This window comes from Chelonoidis abingdonii, chromosome 1, assembly GCF_003597395.2.
Source record: "Chelonoidis abingdonii isolate Lonesome George chromosome 1, CheloAbing_2.0, whole genome shotgun sequence".
Classification (NCBI taxonomy): Eukaryota; Metazoa; Chordata; order Testudines; family Testudinidae; genus Chelonoidis; species Chelonoidis abingdonii.
In genome coordinates this window covers 152,857,165-152,876,405 of record NC_133769.1, presented here as the reverse complement: position 1 = coordinate 152,876,405, position 19,241 = coordinate 152,857,165, and the positions used below count along the sequence as shown (strand labels likewise).

Here is a 19,241-nt window from a genome sequence, read left to right as displayed (position 1 = left end):
CCAGAAACCCCTCCCCTACATCACAATAATTCCTGTGAAACCCCTTCTTTCCAATTCAATAATCCTTCCCAAGCCCCTCCCCTGCCATAACCTCTCAAATTCTTCCCCTCCACTGAAATAATCCCCCAAGAAATGCCTCCCGTCCACTGTGACAATCCCCCAACAAGCCCCAACCCTTGACTATTCACACCCTACACACTATAGTAATAACCTTTGTACAAACTATGCCTTGTAAGGTAGCATTTGAAAAAACCTCATTATTTGCTGGTTAGTATTGTCCTGGTAACATATGTGTGGCAATACTTTGTGTGAAGTCATAAGATTTCTCTGTATGCTATTATTAACCCTTGTTCCAAACCTCACAGCCCTGCCCAGGCAGAAGTCAGGTCTGCCCAAAGCAAAAGAAGGAATGTGTGCATGCTTTAATGTACATTTAAGCAGTAAACAGAGTCATCATGCAGAGAGGGGGAACAAATGAACTCCAAACGGGGGGACGGGGGGGACAGCAGGAAATATCCTTCCACATAGACTTTTTGGCTCCTGGATCTCTGCTGGAAATGTTTTTCAAGAGGGAGACCGAAATGATAAAAAGGAAGGAGAAACACCCCAAAGCACCCCCACTCTCTCCCTGCCTATTGCATTCACTGCACCTGATCAGACAAAGAAAACAGCAATTGGATTCAGGGGTGGGGGTCCTGACCTAAAGAGATGTCAGTAAGACTGCTGAAAGCAAGTTGTGAGAAAACTTTGCTTTGAATCTAATATAGTTTGTTAAGCTAGACACTAGAAAGTGTTTTATCTTCATTTTTCTTGTAACCATTTCTGACTTCTATACCTCACTCCTTGTACTCACTTAAAATCTCTGTCTTTGTAGTTAATAAACTTGTTTTAGTGTTTTATCTAATCCAGTGTGTTCAAGATGAAGTATCTGGGTAACTCCATTTGGGAGTAACAAGTTATGTGCATATTATTCCCTTAAAGAAATAGTGGACTTAATATATTTGTACTGTCCAGGAGAGGACTGGGCAGTACAGGACATATGTCTCGGGGGGGAGAAATCTAATACTAGTGTTGTGTTGGGATCACCCTGCAGTATAACCAAGGCTGGTAAAAGCCAAGGTGTGGCAGGCTGGCTGCAGCACACGCACAGACATGGCTGGGAGTGACTTACATGCTGGAGAGTGTGAGCAGTCCAGGTTGGAGGCTGCAGCAGCAAGGCATTGTAAAGGGCACCCCAGGTTATGGGACAGGGGTGAAAAAGGCGCCCAGTAGGGTGAATTGTACCCCTGGTATGTCACACCTTCCCTTCTGATGCAATAACCACCACCACACCATCTCTTCTCCACTGTGATAATCCCTTTGAAACCCCATCCCTCCACTGAGATAATCCATCCCTGAACCATTGTAATGCCCCCTAGCCCCACTCCACTGCAACAATCCTCCTGAAACCCCACACCTCCACTGTGATAATCCCCTTGAAACCCATTCCCTCCACAGCAATAATCACCTTTAAGACCCTCTTGTGACACTCTGTGCCTCAAAGCAACACCCTGGCACCCACATAGTTACCACGGTGACATGCTTATGATATGTTTTGCACAAAGTATGCCTTGTGAAGTATCACTTTGAAAGTCTTGATCTGTTGAACATTAATATCCTGTTGGATTGTACATGCTATCATTGTATGTGGAGTTATGAAGTTTTGCTATGTGTGTGTTACTGAAATGTGTTATGACATTGGAAATGCCCACAACCAGCCTTTCAGGTACAACAATAGGGCAGCCAGAAACAGATGATGGCCCATTAAGGGGAACATACACTCACAGGGACTGTCCCAGGTACCGTATATAATAGAGACTTCTCACAGATAGCATGTAGGCAATGGAGACTGTTTGATTCACATCATAGCAACGGATCTTTCCAGAAGGCTGGAAGAAGCTGTAAAAGGGGAAGTGACATCGTCGCTTGGCCTCCTTCCCCCCACAACTCAGCAATTGCAAATAGGTCTGTAGAACAAAGACTGAACTGGGGAGGTGGTCCCAGGCTGGGAAGGAGAATCCCAACCTGTGCCTTAAAGAACAATACCATTAGGGTGAGACATTGTTTGATTCAACTCATGTCCAGATTATAGAACTCAGATTGCAGTTTTACTTTTATGTCTTAGCTTTGATCTCTATGCATGCCACTTATAATCACTTAAAATCTATCTTTCTGTAGTTAATAAATCTGTTTTTATATTTTACCTAAAACAGTGTGTTGTTTGAAGTGGTTGGGGAATCTGCTCAGGAACAAGAGCTGGTGCACGTCCACTTTCCTTTGTAGAAGGGGTGGACTGGTTAATCAATTTATACTGGTTAGGCTTTTGACCAGGTGTCATAGCTTTCCTACTCAGATCTGAACCTTAGAGTTCAGAAAATAAGTTGCTAGCATGAAACCTCCAAGCTTAATTACCAGCTTGGATCTTATAGCGCTGCCACCAGACAGGAATCAGTGCCTGCCTCACTCTGGTCTCCCCAAACTTCCTGGACCCAAACTCGAGCCCTAAAGTCTCACAACAAATACCCACTCCCTTCGCCTCTTACTTCCAGATGTTCCCCGCCCTGGTACCTAGAATGACTGTACTTAACTCCTGATACAAAACAGAGAGACAATCTTACCTCCCTCCTCCTCTTCCCTCTTACCCAGTTCCCTGGTGAACTGCACGCCTCATCCCCTGAGTCTCCACTCAAAAAATCCAGTTCTAAAACAGGAAAGCTTAATATAAACAAGAAAGAAAAGACCATAAATGGTCTCTGTATCAAGAGACATATCAGGTCAATTGCCTTAAAGAAAACATAATAACTGTTATTCAATGAAATAAACAATATAAAACATTCAGCAACTCAAACATGATACAATAAACCAAACAGACATATAGCCTATGTTTTTAACCTTTGTACTTACTTTGGAAACAGAAGCTTAAGAGCTGAGAGAGAGCACTCTCAATGGAGAATAGAGATACAGCTATATTGAGAGAGCACTAGAGATACGAGACAAAGACACAGACCCCAAATTCCTCTCTGAGCCTTTGAAAATCCGTTTCCCAATTGTCTCTTCTGTCAGGTTTTGTCCCGTTGTTAACCCTTTACAGGTAAAAGAAACATTAACCCTTAGCTATCTGTTTATGACACGCCCCCCAAATCACAGACAGTGGGAAACTTCACTGGCGGTGATTTCTTCCTAGAACTTTAGATTAAACAGATTAATACAACACATGCACCTTTACATATACTACTAAGTATGTAAACTACAAGACTTTTACATATTAAGGAAAAAATTTTAACCAGCTCTGGGATCCTTGGCTGGATAGCTGGGGGCTGGCTGGAGCCTCTCTATTGTTAGTTCGTAAGTGGGGATAAGAAAAATATTCATGTAACTCAGCAGGGGGTGTCCCTGCCTGTAGATGGCTGTGTACCTGAAGTGCAGTACCTGGAGAGGACTGCAGCTAGTCACAGCATAACAATGTGAGAGGGAGCCCAGGTTGGTGAGACAGGGGGCTCAGCGGTACCCCTGCTCCAGACTGCACACCAGGGAACCCAACACACCTCCCTTCCACTATGACATTCCCATTGAAACCCCTGCCCTCTATTAAAATAATTCCCCTGAAGGCCCTCCCCTCCATTGCGATAATCTCCCCTGAAACCACAACCTTCCCCTCTTCTACAATAATCTGTCCCCAAACCCTCCCCACATTGCAATAATCCCCTTGAAAACCCTTCTTTCCAATGAGATAATTCTTCCAAAACGCATTCACCGTCATAACCCCTGGAATCTCATCCCCTCCATTGAATTAATCCTCCCTGAAACCCCTCCCCTCCTCTGTAACAACCCTCTTCAAACCCCAAAACTTCATTTCAATAATCCTCACAACGTCTACCCCTCCACAATGAAAATCCCCCCCAAACCCCCCACCTCCACTGTGATGATCACCTTGAAAACCCTCCTTTCCAATGCAATAATAATGCCCTTGAAACGCCTCCCCTCAAGTGCACTATTCCCCTTTGAACACCCTCCCCTCCACTGCAATAATCCCTCTGAAACCTCTCCCCTCTTGCCAGAATCCCATCCCCTTCCCTCCTCTGTGATAATCCCCGTCAAGGGCCTCCACTGCATTCATCTCCCCAATACTTTCTCCCCTCCACTAGGATAATCCCCACAACCCTCCCCTCTCCACTGTGATTATCCCCTTTAAGACCCTTCTCTCCAAACCCTTCCATTCCACTGCAATAATCCCCCTGCAAACACCCTCCCCTCTGTTGTGATAATGCCCTTGAAATCCCTCTCCTCCAATAATTTGCCCCCGAATCCTGCCCCTCCAATAACTCTCCCCGAAGCCCCTCTTTTCCAGTGATAATATTCACAGAAGCCATCACTTTTCATTGTGATAATCCCCTTGAAATCCCCCTCCGCTACAAAGTCCTCTCAAGCCCCTCCCCTACACAGCAATAATCCTTCAAACTCCTCCTCTTCACTGCAATAATCTCTCCCTCTCCCCCACAGTGATAATCCCCTCCAAATTTCTCCACTCCACTGCAACAATTCCCCCATAACCCCTCCCCTTTACTGCAATAATTCCCTGGAATCTTCTCCCCACCATTGCGATAATCCCCTCAAAACCCCTCTCCCTTCCCATGTGATAATTCCCCTCAAAGATCCTCACCTCCTCCACAATAATCCCACTGATACTCCTCTCCCGCTGAGATGATCCCCCCAAACACCCTTCTCCCCATTATCTTAATTCCCCACAAAGCACTCCCCTCCTCGCTATAATCCTTCCCAAACACCTCTCCTCCACTGCAATAATTCCTCGAAACTCCTTCTCTCTACTGAGATAATCCCCCTGAATCCACTCCCTCCCACTGCAATAGCTCCCTAAAACCCTCTGCTCCACTGTGATAATCCCTCAAATCCCCTTCCCTCCGCTGCAATAATCCCCTCAATTCCCTTACTGCAATAATCTCCCCAAACCTCCATATTCTCCTGTGATAAATGAAGGGGGATAGCTCCCTTTTATGGACACCCAGCCAGCCAGTAGCTATAAAATCCCTCTCAGTGGCTATTCTCTAATTGCTCTACCTGTAAAGGGTTAAAAAGTCTCACTGCTAAGCATAGGTAAAAGGAAGTGAGTCAAAAGAGCCAATGGGAAGGCTAGAACTGAAACAAGACTTCCCTTTTGTCTGGCTGTTGTTGTTCTGGGGGAGAGGCAGACAGGGAGCAGTTATGCTGTGAGAAGCTTGGGCCGGGTATGAAAAATTATCACTATCATACCTAGAAACTACTCATCTAAAACTCCAGAGTAGCGGGGTGGTCACCCGCTCCTGCCCTGAAGGGCTTAAAACAGCCTTTGGTGAGGGCTAGGATATGGGAAACCCGGACTGATTGGGGAAGGAGCCACAGCTGGGGCCACGCATCAATCAGGCCGCAGCTGGCCCTATAAAGGGGGCTGCTAGGCTGGAGCTCAGACAGAGTGTCTCTCTGCTTCAGAGACAGGGGGTGGTCTGCCTGCTGGGAAGCTCAAGGTGCCTAGAGTAAGGTAGGGCTGGGGAAGGGCCAGAGGGGCTGGGGAGCTCCAGGTTGGCAACTCCCTAGGCTGCAGGGCCTTGCCCAGGCTCCATAGAGGCACTGGGTTGCAGAGAGAGGCATCAGGTCCAGACCCAACCTTGCCTATGATGAGTGGCTGACACTGCAGTCTGTCACAGGGTGCGGGGCGAGTTGGTGACTGGCAGAAACCTATGACTGAGGTGAGGCAGGGAGAGTGGGTGGGGGTTCCCTGGGGAGAGGAGACCCTGAGAATGAGGGGTGTACTGCCAGGGGGTAGCGCTCCAGATAATGGGGAACTGAAGTCCAGGGAGGGACGTGGGCACCCAACGGCAGCGGGACACAGGCCTGCAGAGGGCGGTCTGGAGGCTGGAGAGCTAATTCCCTGAGACAACCAGCAGGAGGTGCTGAGGGGATGAGTCCCACACGCTTACATCCAGATAGCTAAGTAGATCAGGAAATGTCTAGGAAGACGCAATTAGGTTTATCCCTTTTATTTATTTATGGCTTGTGGATTCCTCTGTACTAACCCTAGGTGCTTTTGTTTTGCTTCTAACTTTAAACTGGACCTCAGGAGAGCTAATCTTGATGCTTAATCCTTGTAATTGTATGGGGTTTTTTGTTTGTTTTTTTTAATCTAGCAAAAACCTAAATCCCAGCTGTATTTTCTTTTTTAAAAAAAATTAATAAAATTTACCTTTTTTTAAGAACTAGAATTGCATTTGTGTGTCCTAAGAGGTTTGTGCACATTTGTTTAATTAGCCGGTGGCAACAGCTGATGTCCTTTGTTTTTCTTCTGAGCTCTTCCGGGGGGGGATGCTTGAGGATGCCCCACAGGAAGGAATTCCCAAGTGAGCCTTCCTGGGTTCTCAAAGGGGTTTTGCACTTGGGTGGTGGCAGCATCTACCAATCCAAGGTCAGAGAAAAGCTGTAACCTTGGGAGTTAAATCCAAGCCTGGAGTGGTCTGTATTAATTTTTAGAGTCCTTGTGGGCCCCCTCCTTCTGCACTCGAAGTGCCAGAGTGGGGAATCAGCCTTAACACCTCCGCTGCAATAATCCCCCCAAATCCCCATTTCTCCATTCCAATAATCCCCCCAAATCCCCAGCTGAGCAGCGAACAGCGGAGGCTAACAGAGGGAGTTTGACTGGGATCTGTCTGAGAGGAACTATGCTAAGTGCTGCATTAGGGGGGCTGAGTATCTGAGTATCTGTTGCGGGGACAGTTTGTCAGTTTGACCGTGTGCTTCATTGTTTGAAAACTGTGAAATGGGAGTGCTTTGTTCCAGGTGGGCCTTGAGTGGGCCTGATTAATTGAGTGGAGGGTAGCTTTCATCTTACAGGCTTCTCTGAGAAGTAATTGCAACAGCTGAGGAAGCTCTGAGAAGGAAGGTGATATGGATGGGGAGTGATCAGCTGTTGTGACCTGCACAGGATGTGACATATTTGTCTTTCTTCACAGGACAGAAGCGACTTTGTCTGTACAAAGTACAAGTGGTCTCCATATTGGAAGGGACAGTTCAAGGACTGGAGAAACAAGTATCAACCCTGTGTTGCATACGAGAAAATGAAGATTTCCTGGACAGATGTCAGGATATGCTTCTGTGGGCACACGTTCCGAAGATTCAGAGCAGGCTGTGCAGCGGGGACAGAAGGAGAGTGAATAAAATTGGCAGCATGTGACCTCCAGAAGAAGAAAGAGGAGCATCCATGTACCAGCAATGCAGATTCTCCACAGGTACTAATGCAGAGAGTGGACTAGATGATACAGCTGAGGGAAGGGAGCAGAAGGAGACTGCAGTGATTGGAAGGCATGAGATGCATTGTCCAAGGGATGGGGGTTCCACAACCACCGTCTCAAGAGAAGGAGGTGGGTGGTAGTGGTTGGGGATTCCATCCTAAGGGGGACTGTGTCATCTATCTGCCGTCCCTACTGGGAAAACCGAGAAGTGTGCTGCTTGCCTGGAGCTAGGATTCACGATGTGACGGAGAGACCGCAGAGACTCATCAAGCCCTCGGATGGCTACCCCTTCCTGCTTCTCCACATGCGCACCAATGATGCTGCCAAGAATGACTTTGAGCAGGTCACTTCAGACTACGTGGCTCTGGGAAGAAGGATAAAGGAGTTTGAGGCGTAAGTGGAGTTCTTGTCCATCCTCCCTGTGGACGGTAGAGACCAGCAAATTGTTGAAGTTAACGAATGGCTATGAAGGTGATGTCGGAGAGAAGGCTTTGGTTTCTTTGACCATGGGATGGTGGAAGGAGGACTGCTAGGCAAAGACGGACTCCACCTAACGAAGAGTGGGAAGAGCATCTTCGCAAGCAGGCTGGCTAACCTAGTGAGGAGGGCTTTAAACTAGGTTCACTGGGGGAAGGAGACCAAAGCCCTGAGGTAAGTGGGATACCAGGAGGAAGCGCAAGAGGGGAGGACTCCTGTCTCATACTGAGAAAACAGGACGATCAGCGAGTTGTCTTAAGTGCCTATATACAAATGCAAGAAACCAGGGAAACAAGCAGGGAGAACTGGAAATCCTGGCACGGTCAAGGAATGATGATGTGACTGGAATAACAGAGACTTGGTGGGGTAACTCACATGACTGGAGTCCTGTCATGGATGGATATAAACTGTTCAGGAAGGACAGGCAGGGCAGAAAAGGTTGGGGAGTTGCACTGTATGTAAGAGAGCAGTATGATTTCAAGCTCAGTATCAAACTGCAGAAAACGCTGACAGTCTCTGATTAAGTTTAATGTGAGCAAAGAGTGATGTCATGGTGGGAGTCTGCTTAGCCACCAGACCAGGGGATGAGGTGGACGAGTGTTCTCCGGCAAACTAACAGAGGTTACTAGATTACAGCCCTGGTTCTCAATGGGAGACTTCAATGCCCCCTGTTATAGCTGGAGAGCATACAGTGGTGCACAGATAATCCATGAACTTTGGAAAGTGAGGGACAATTCCTGTTCAGTGCTGGAGGAACAACTAGAGGCAGAGCCTCTTGACCTGCGCTCACAACAGGAGAATTGTAGGAAGCGAGAGTGTAATGGGACCCGGGAGGCAGTGACCATAGAATGGTTGAGTTCAGGATCCTGACAAAGGAAGAAGGAGAGCAGCAGATACAGACCTGGACTTCAGAAAAGCAACTTTGACTCCTCAGGGAATGATGGGCAGGTACCTGAGAGAATAACAATACAGGGAAAGAGTCAGGAAGACTGGCTGTATTTAGGAATGCTTACTGAGGTTGCAGGAACAAACACTTGATGTGTAGAAAAATAGTAATATGGCAAGTGCCACTTGCTTAACTGTGAAATCCTTGCTGATCTTACACCAAGAAGCTTACAAGAGTAGAAGCTTGGCAAAGAACAGGGGGAGTATAAAATATTGCTCAGGGCATGAGAGTGAATCAGAAGGCCAATCACCTTGGAGTTGCATTAGCAAGGGTTAAGAATAACAAGAAGGATTTCTATAGTATGTAGCAAGAAGAAGGTGGTCGGGGAAAGCTGGGCCGTTACTGAATGGGAGGCAACTAGTGACAGAGGAGAGGAAAGCTATGTACTCAATTCTTTTTTGCCTCTGTCTTCATGACCGGCGCAGTTCCCAGACTGCTGCCTGAGCAGCAAGCATAGGGAGGAGGTGACCACCTCTGTGGAAAAGAAGTGGTTCGGCTATAGAAAGCTGGGTGAGCAACGATCCATGGGGCCGGATGTGCTGCACCAGCGTACTAAGAGTGCACATGTGATTGCAGACCATTGGCCATTATCTTTGAAACTCATGGGATCGGGGAGGACCGGGTGACTGAGAAAAGGCTAATGATGCCATCTTAAAAAAAGGGAAGGAGGAGATCCGGGGAACCACTGTCAATCGGCCTCACCCAGTCCTGGAAAATCATGGGACAGGTCCTCAAAGATCATTCTGAGCATTAGAGGAGAGGAAGTTACGCAAACGCAATGCGGATTCACACAGGCAAGTCATCTGACTACCTAATGCCTTCATTGATGAGCAAACTAGGCTGAACAAGAAGCAAGTGTTTCAAATCGGACAGAGGTGGGGTATAGTTGCCTATGGAGAGAGATCCCAAATCAGATATCCTCATAAAATCGGACACTGTGCATAGAGAACTGGCTCTGTTGCTTGGTTACAGAATTAGGCTGTCTGAAAGGCCTATCTACTAAAGATTTAGGTGTATCTATCCACTGAGCAGTTATAGAGGTATAAAAGACGAGAATCAAGATCACTTCTGTTGTAAATGGCCTTCTCTACTGATGACGCGCTAAGCCTTCGGCTAAAATGTAGTTGGCGCCATAACTGAGAGGTGTATGTCACATCCACTATCCAACGTATTTAATGAAAATAAGGTGCTATTGGGTATTAAAATACAATCCTGTGCTGTATTCCTATCACCTCCAGAGAAGGAAGAGCCTAAATGATGTAAATGGATTAGTTTGTAAGCATCCGTCTTGGCAAGCACTGCACTTATCAATGACCGCGAGATCCCTATGTCTTATGATGCAGTTTGCAAATCCTCATTTCTGTATGTTTTGTATGTTTGGTTTGCATGGTCTCTGTCTGGTTGTGATTCGTTCAGTCTATGTATAGATTAATTTTGCATGGCGTGTAACAATAGGGTGTAGAATAAATTGGTTATAATAAACATTTACAGTATATTAGGATTGGTAGTAAGATTTCTAAACGTGTTAGGATAGCTAAGCAAACTCAGGTTACTTATATGTTGCAGGTCAATAGAAACGTAAAAGGGAAATGGAAACGGCTGGAATGAGGATTGGGATTTTCTGTTTGCTAACAGGGGAATGGGACAGGAACCGGGACACGCAGCTCTGTGGGTCCAGAGCTGGGAAGGGAGGCGCTAGAAGGAACTGGAATCATGCTCTGGAGTTCACCAATAAATATCAAATGTTTCCGCCTTTGGACTTGGTATTTTGCTCTCTGTTCATAGCGTAGATAGGACCGGAAAGCAGGAGGGTGAAGATAGCCCTACACTGTGATGAGGGGAAAGCAATGGACATTTATTCCTTGACTCAGCAAAGCTTTTGTATGGGCTCCCACAATTTCTTGCAGGCAGTAAGTAATTCATGGGCTGGATGAATGACTATCGGTGAGAAAGCTGAGTATGGAAAACTCGGGTCAAAGTAGTGACAATGATGCTAGTCTAGTTGGCATGTATTCAAGAGGACACCAAAGGTTGCCTGGGTCAGTTTTGCTCTATATTCATTAATGATCTTGGGGATGAGCGTGGATGCACCCTAGCAGTTGCAGATGACTACTAACTGGAGTGTAATGCTGGAGGTAGGATAAGATAACAGAGACTAGACAATTAGAGAATTGGGCAAAAATCTGGAGTTGCAAGGACGAGTGCAGAATCCTGCATTTAGGATGAAGAACCTATGCACGCTCAGATAGGACAGAGTGGCTAGCAGCGTTCTGCAAAAGGACCAAGGTTACGGACGAGAAGCTGTATATGAGGTCAACAGTGTGCCTTGTGCCAAAGGGCTAATTATTGTTTGGGCTGTATAAGTAGGGACTTGCAGCGAATCGGGACTGATCATTCCCCTCTATCGGCATTGGTGAGGGCCTCATCTGGATACTGTGTCTAGTTTTGCTCCACACTAAAGAGGATGTGGACAAATTGGAAAGAGTCGCTAAGCGACAACAAATGATTACTGGGCTGGACCATACTTATGATGAAGAGGCTAGGACCTGGGATTATGTTAGTTCTGATGAAGAAAGAGAAGATTTGGAAAGGGGGGCTTCTTCGGGAGCCTGCCTTTTCCAAATCTAACCCGTAAAGGGGTTGCCAAAAGAGATGTCTAGAACTGTTCTCAGTGGTGCAGATGACAGTAACAAGGAGTAATTGCCAGTTGCCAGTGGGGAGGTTAGTGGATTAGGAAAAAATTTCAACTAGGAAACGATGAAGACACTGGAATGGCGTTACCTATGGAGTGGTGTGTAGAGGTTTTTAAGGTCAGGCTTGACAAAACTCTGGCTAGGATGATTTAGTTGGGGATTGGTCCTGCTTTGAGCAGAGGGTTGGACCAGATAACCTCCTGAGGTCCCTTCCAACCCTGATATCCTATGATATTCTCTGCTGCAATAATCCCCCTTTGACGCATGGCTAGAAAGGGTTAAACATCCTGCAAAATAAATAACCCACAGAGGACATGTGAAAGGTGATGTTTGTGTTTTTGTGTACTTACATATGTATGACTAGGGTCCACAATGTAATCAACAGTCCCTGTCTATGCTGTATTCTCATAATTCAGAGGTCAAAAGAACATCCTACCATTTAAATGAATTGTAGACATGGGATCTCTCCGTATTCATCTCTCTTTGAAATGTACAATGAATGGTGGAGGAACAAGCAAATAGCCTTATGGTAATTCGTATAGCTAAGGACCTCGTTCAAAGTCATCCTAATTACCTTTTGTTCCCCTAGCAAATCCCAACTTGTCAAAGACGATGTGAAATTGTATAAAAGATCCTTGGGTCCTGATTCTGTCATCTCAGATCTGCTTAGACTTCATTGGCGGAAGTCTGAGTCGCAAGACTGAGGTCCCAGTTATGCTGGTATGCCCTGAATATGAGATTTGGACATTGGCCTATGACCTATGAACTGAATTCTAAAGGAACTCTTTGCAACTACAAAGCTCACCATCTCTGCTATGAATCTGCACCTCAATGAATTAAACTCATGTCTGTATGTATATTGATCTTTTAACCATACTCTGTTTTTTTTTAATAAATTTTAGTTTAGTTAATAAGAATTGGCTGTAGCGTGTATTTGGGTAAGATCTGAAACATTCATTAACCTGGGAGGTAATGTGGTGTTTGGGATTGGTAGAACATTTTCTCTTCTATGATGAAATAAGATTTTTCAGAAATCATCATATTTGACATGAATACCTGGATGGAGGCCTGCGGCTGGATCACTTTAAGAGAACTGGTGTTTGGACTTTTGAATAACCAGTGAGGTAATAAAAAAACTGTTTTATGCTGGCTTGGTAAATCTAAGTATTGGAATATCCACCAGCTTTTGGGGTTTGGCTGCCCCACTTTTTGCAGTTTGCCCTAATTTAGTAACCATAGCTGACCCCCACTAGGACTCCAGTCACATCCCCAAATCCCCGCCCCTCCACGGAAATAATCTCCGCCCCCAAAACCCAGACCTTTCACTGCAATAATCCCCCCCCCCAAAAAAAACCCTCTGTTCCACTGTGATAATCCCGCCCACCTCCCCAAAAGCCATCGCCGCCACTGTTCTAATCCCCCACCTCTCACCTTGGTGTAGTACTTGCGGTTGGAGCAGCGATAATGTGCAAACTGGCAGAAGGTTTGAAACCACGAGGCATCTGGGAGGTCAGAACAGACAGGGCCTAGAAACAGGGTGAGAACTGGTGTCAATATTAACAGGGAACTCACTCCCCTGCCCACAGGTGTATGAATCACAGAAGATCAGAGTTGGAAGGGACCTCAGGAGGACATCTAGTCCAATCCCCTGCTCAAAGCAGGACCAATCCCCAACTAAATCCTCCTAGCCAGGGCTTTGCCTGACCTTAAAAACCTCTAAGGAAGGAGATTCCACCACCTCCCTAGGTAACCTATTCCAGTGCTTCACACACTCTACCTAGTGAAAATAGTTTAAACCTAATAAAATCCAACCTAAACCTGCCCCACATGCAACTGAAGACCATTACTTTCTTGAGTGTCTGTCAACTGCTACCATGAGAACAGTCTAGATCAATTTCCTCTTTGGAACCCCTTATCAGTGTAGTTGAAAGCAGCTATCAAACACAACAACCCTCATTCTTCTCTTCTGCAGAAATTAAACAATTCCAGTTCCTCACCTAACATGGTCATCTCCTACATAGTCAAACGCAGACGCCAGCACCCAAAACTAAAACATTTTGTTTGCAACCTGTGAAACTGGACGCTTTCCAAATTATTCCACATCCATGTAGTGTGGGCCAAAACTGACACATATACTTCACAGAATGAGGCCTCACCAATGTCAAATATAGGGAATGATCACGTCCCTCAATCTTGCTCGGCAAATGCCTACTATATACAGATTAAAAGGACGGCAAAGGGCACCTGTTTGTTGGATGTGGAGAAAAATGCATGTAATGTAGTGCCAATGTCCCCCAAAAAAGCACCCCTTAGAAAGCTACAGAGCTCTTTGCAGTTAAAATGCTCAGGCAAAGTCTCCTGGCTGCATATATACACTCCCTATAATCAATCTGTTGGAAGTGCCTCATCTTTATGGAACTACTTTGACCACCTGTTTGACGACCTCTGTGAAGACGAGGTGGGAAATGTTTACTTCTCCTCATAAGGACTGAATATTGTTCTAAATGGAACAACCAACTAATTCACAAGTTTTGAGGAACAATCATCAACACTACAAATTTGATATATTTTGCTTTTATCAAAACAATCAAATCTCATGACAAACTTTTAACTGAGTGAAGTACCACAAGTATTCAGTTACATATCTCAACTGTAAATTGTTAAAGCTATTCACCTAAAATTTGGAGTTATTGCTGATATAAAGTCATAAATGAATTACATAAGAATAACAAGTAACATAAAAAACAAACTTATTGTATTTGCTAAGATAATACATATGAACTATATCAATTACAAGACACTCTTTTCTTATTCTAAGTAATAATATATACTTTTTTAACATTAGCTTTAATACAAATTTCAATTTTATGCAAAGCCTATGTGTGACTCAAATTTCCCTTATGTGCCTGCATGTTTACGTAGACGGCAGAAAAGAACCTGCTTGCTACTCCGGCAGGTGAAAGTAGACCAAAAATATGGGTACGACAAACCAATTAAGGAGTCCCTCAGTGGCACCATAGGAGAACTTAAACAAATTATTGGGGAGGGGAGGGAAACCATTACAATAATAGCTCTTGATGAGAGGGACTAAAACCCATCCATCAACAGTAAGTGAAAAACACAGTCAAACCAGTTATAAATCAATGAAAAGATGGGAGATATGCCGAAATAATGAACATCAAGTGGAACAGGGTCTGTAGAGCTTAATAGAGGCCCAATGCAATAACAATCCTGTGACATCACCATTCCAGAACAGTGACAAAGAAGGTAGTCAGTTATCAGCAGAGGCAAAATTACTATTGTAAGATGACCCATCAACATAAAGATGTGATATAAGATATCATTTATGAATAGTCACCAAAGTTGGACCTGAAGCCTTGACATCCCCACAACATCCAATGGGGGCATAAACTGAAGTAAGACAAATAGGTAAATCCAAAATTAACTAAGATGTTCACACCTAAAAGGACAACCAGATAAGACCCAGAGATTACACAGACTTCACCTACCTCACTCGGCTCTGCTACGGGCAGAGCCACAATTTTCCACTAGCGCATGTTGAACGCAGTAGGAGACACATCACCTAAGGAGATCTGAATAGAAAAATAAGACTAAAGAGAGTGTGTTGAACACTGAAGGGTTCACTACAGCTTGGCTGAGAACTCAAGGCAATAACACTTCTCCATCGAAGGCCCCATCCAACAAGGAAGCAAGGGATAGCTGCTCTCATCACCAACAATTCCAACCCCTCTTGAATCTTACGGTCACAGAAAGAAATCCCAGCATGCAACCCATTCTGTAAGACCAGCTTTCTGAAAAGGATGCAGTCCTAAGATACTTTCTCTGCACATCCCACAGGGATGTGTGTCATCTGTATCAACCTGCTGCAGTTTAGAGAACCATTCGGCAAAAGCCAATCACGTGATATATACCTGCAACATAAATTATTTTACCAAGAGTAAGTCTTTTCCATGTAGCAAGGAGGACAATAAGCCGAGATTAATAGCCTTGCAAAAGACGACTTATTGCCCTCACTCGTAACCCCCATGGGGAACTTTTCCAACTGCCACACTGAATATCGCATGCGTGAGCATCAATGGTAGCAGTTTTAAAAACTACTTTTTGTGGAAATCCCACATTCCACACAGCGATCACCACTCATTTCCAGCAGTGAGGTAGCTCAATATTCTGGAAATATCCTTGAAATGAACCCACAGGATTGGGTGCGAGCTAAACCGCACAGGCAGATTCCATGGCAGTAAAGGCTTTGCACATCTGAAAGTTCTGCAGCCACTGCTTGTCATCCCACACCTGCATCATGAGGTGATCCCACCACTCAGTGCTTGTTTCCCAAGTCCAGTACTGACGGTCCACTATGTGCAGCTGCTCCGTGAATGACAGCAGAGATCTTGAATTATTTTTTTCCACTGGAGACAGCAGGGCAGGCACCACCAATTCATCCTCTCTTTTGCAGCTCATTAAATATTGCAGACCAGCCATGTTGTTTTCATCATGCACATCACCAGACATGTCAGCAGTTCAGGATCCATGCTTCTCAGGCAGGGATGGCAAGCACACAGTTTACAAGGACTGTTGAAAATGGCACAAAATGCCACCGGCTCCCAGAGCTCTGAGTGGCAGAGGGTGATGGAGGGTGGGAGTTGCACAGTGGGATAGCTACCCACGCTGCAACACTCTCTGTTGATGCAAGAGCAACGACAGTAGACACACTCTACCACCACAAGGAGCATTGTGTGGAGATGCAAAACTGATGTAATTAAAGCAGCTTATTATCATTGACATAAGTTAAGTCAATTTAACTCTGTAGTGCAGACAAGGCTTTAACAGAGCAATGGCTAAGGGCTGCTTTTTAGGGCTTCTGACACAGGGAAATTGACTGGTATCATTACACAGCTATAGCTATACTAGTGTAACTTAGGGTGACCAGATATCCCAATTTTATAAGGACATTCCCAATATTTGGGACTTTTTCTTATATAGGTGTCTATTACCCCCAACTCCCTGTTGCAATTTTTCATACTTGCTTTCTGGTCACCCTAGTGTAACTCCTCACATGGATACTCATTAGCGCAGAAAAAGAGCTACTTTTTTCCAATTTCTCTTGTGGGACTGGCAACAGTGCACCTTCCCCTTCTCCCTCCTTTCTCTCTGCTCCCCTCCTCTCCCAGTCCCTGCTACTTTGCACAAATCAGGTGGACTGGCACTTCCCCCTCTCCAACCAAACATACAGTATTAATTCTGACCTCTGGAAGAGCTGAGTGAATGGGGGATAGGGATGGGCTGGGAGTCCAGCCTGGGAAACTCAGAAAGAAAACAAAGAAGGAAGAGCCCTGAGTGAGAGGAGGAAGCTGCTTGGAGGACAGCCAGCTGCTTGTAAACTCTCAGCCTGGAGCTGCCAGGACAGCTGAGGGACACACGAGCAGCATGCCACCCTGAGCTCATCCTGCAAGCCAGCACCTTGCCAGAGAGCATGGAGAGTGTGGACTGACCTAAAGGGGGAAGGGGATTGCACTGGCACAGAATAGAGAGTCTCTGTATCTAGCCAGCCATGGGGGTGGGAAGAGCTGTTTTGCTATATGCTGTGCCCAACTCTGTGTAACCCCTGCTAGAGAGCTTGACTTGGGGCTGCTCCTGGCTTTGCCCGCATTAGATAAAAGTGTTGTTCTGTTCTTAATTGTGGTGCTTGTTAGGGTTAAATCTAACACACACAATCTCACTCCCTGCAGGGCAGGTCAAGAGCTTGTGCCCACGTGCATGGCTGGGACCTGGGACCCCTTACCCAATCGTGGTAGCCCTCCACCTGAGACTCCTGTCACTTTGAAAGTGATATAAACTAAACCAGAAAGGGCAGTCTTGTTCTGGGATAACAATAAGCACACTGTGAGTTATACCAATATAACTTTCACTATATCATTATACTGGTAAAATTTCCCAGGCAGATAGACTCTTCATTTGTCAACATTTACAACTAGCAGTTGCAGGAAGAGAATATATAGCTAGGTGCTTTGTCAAAATCCTCCTATATGCTTTGGAAAAATACTGTGTGCCTAAAAGAAATATAAAATCTGAGAGGTATGGTTTTAGTAACTGTGATCGAAATAAAACTGAAACTAGACCAGTATGCAGCCAGGCTGTCCCACTTAGTGTCATCATGCACATTTGGCTCACTTGCAGGTGAACTTGTTAGAAATCATATAGTTTTGAACAGCCAAGAAAAGAAGGTCAGAACACATATGCCTCCACAGTTTTGAGTTGGAATTTAATCAGGCTGTTGACATCTGCTATAGCAGTGAAGAAGTAAAGAAACAGATACAAAAATTTAAAGCATTAAAAATAATGGAAGACATACACCACATGCAAAACAATGGCAAACAGACTAAATAAGACTACAGTTTGCAAAGGAAGACAAGCACAAGCGATGCAAGAATTGTGGAAGAAGAAATCTTCAAAAAAGCAAATGTCTGGGATATGTTGCTACATGTGCTTACTGCACAGAAATAAATTATTTTGTAAAAGAATGCAAACAGTGCCATATAATGGATAACGGTCCTATAATGTACAGCAAGCGGGAAGTGACAATGACATGTGTCCTCCGATGAGTTTGTCTTCACCACCCACTGCTTTAGGGCTGTGAAATGCAAACAAAAAAGGGTGTTTGCAGAACTAAACTGTCAGACATCACCCTAGGCACCCAGTTCAGACAAATGTCACTTTGATAGAAACTTAAAAAACAGACTGACAAACTGGCAGAGCTGGGAGGCTGAAAGAAAGTAACATGACCAGCAGACTGGATAAGTGTAAGTGGGGGAATGGTCCCACTACTGTGGGGAACTTTCCTGGCTTCTGCACTACCCTGGTGAAATGGACTCACAGAAGGATCTGAGGCCTCCCTGCCCTTGAGGACTTCCTTCCACTCTCCTGTCTGGCAGAGTCCTTGTAACCGCAACAAGGCTGGGCCCAGGATTCCTGGGGGGCTCAACCCCCAATCTTGCTGTGGTCACCTAGGTCAGGGGTTAGGGTGTCCCCACTCTGGGGTGCTCTCTCTGCACTGGATGCTTTCCTGACCCACTGATCATTACATATGATTTAAAGCAATACAGTTTATTTAATTAACAATTAGTTTAAAAAGGAATAAGGAAAAATGGGAAAGGTTAAAGGAAACACATCACCCTGCTCTGTGGCAGGGAAAGTCACAAACAGCATCTCTGCAATGTTGGGGCAGTTCACAGTCTGTTCCTTGTAGGTCCCAGGCCGAGGCCCTGGCTGTGCTGCAGGGATGCTGCAGGTCAGACACTTGCTCTGATGGTGGCCACATGCTCTCAGGCTCTAGGTGGCAGGCCAGCATCTTTCCAGCATCGCCCCCGCCCTGTCAGGGTTACGATCCCTCTCCAAGGCCTGGTCTACACTACGCGTTTAAATCAATTTTAACAGCGTTAAGTCGATTTAACGCGGTACCGTCCACACTACAATGCTCTTTATATCGATATAAAGAGCTCTTTATATCAATTTCTGTACTCCTCCCCAACGAGAGGAGTAGCGCTAAAATCGATAATAATATATCGGATTAAGGTTAGTGTGGACGGAAATCGACGGTATTGGCCTCCAGGCGGTATCCCACGGTGCACCACTGTGACTGCTCTGGACAGCAATCTGAACTCGGATGCACTGGCCACGTAAACAGGAAAAGCCCCGCGAACTTTTGAATCATTTCCTGTTTGGCCAGCGTGGAGCTCTCATCAGCTCAGGTGACCACACAGAGCTCATCAGCACAGGTAGCCATGCAGTCTC

General features: G+C 45.4%; 1 protein-coding gene across 1 annotated transcript in view; it reads right to left on the bottom strand.

The window, feature by feature from the left end:
* Positions 1-19,241, bottom strand: part of ACRBP (acrosin binding protein) — a 64,471-nt gene that overhangs the window by 29,384 nt on the left and 15,846 nt on the right. Inside the window, exon 3 of the mRNA XM_032802149.1 lies at positions 12,864-12,958. Within this exon, the coding sequence (XP_032658040.1) occupies positions 12,864-12,958 (95 nt within the window). The remainder of the gene's footprint in view (positions 1-12,863; positions 12,959-19,241) is intronic.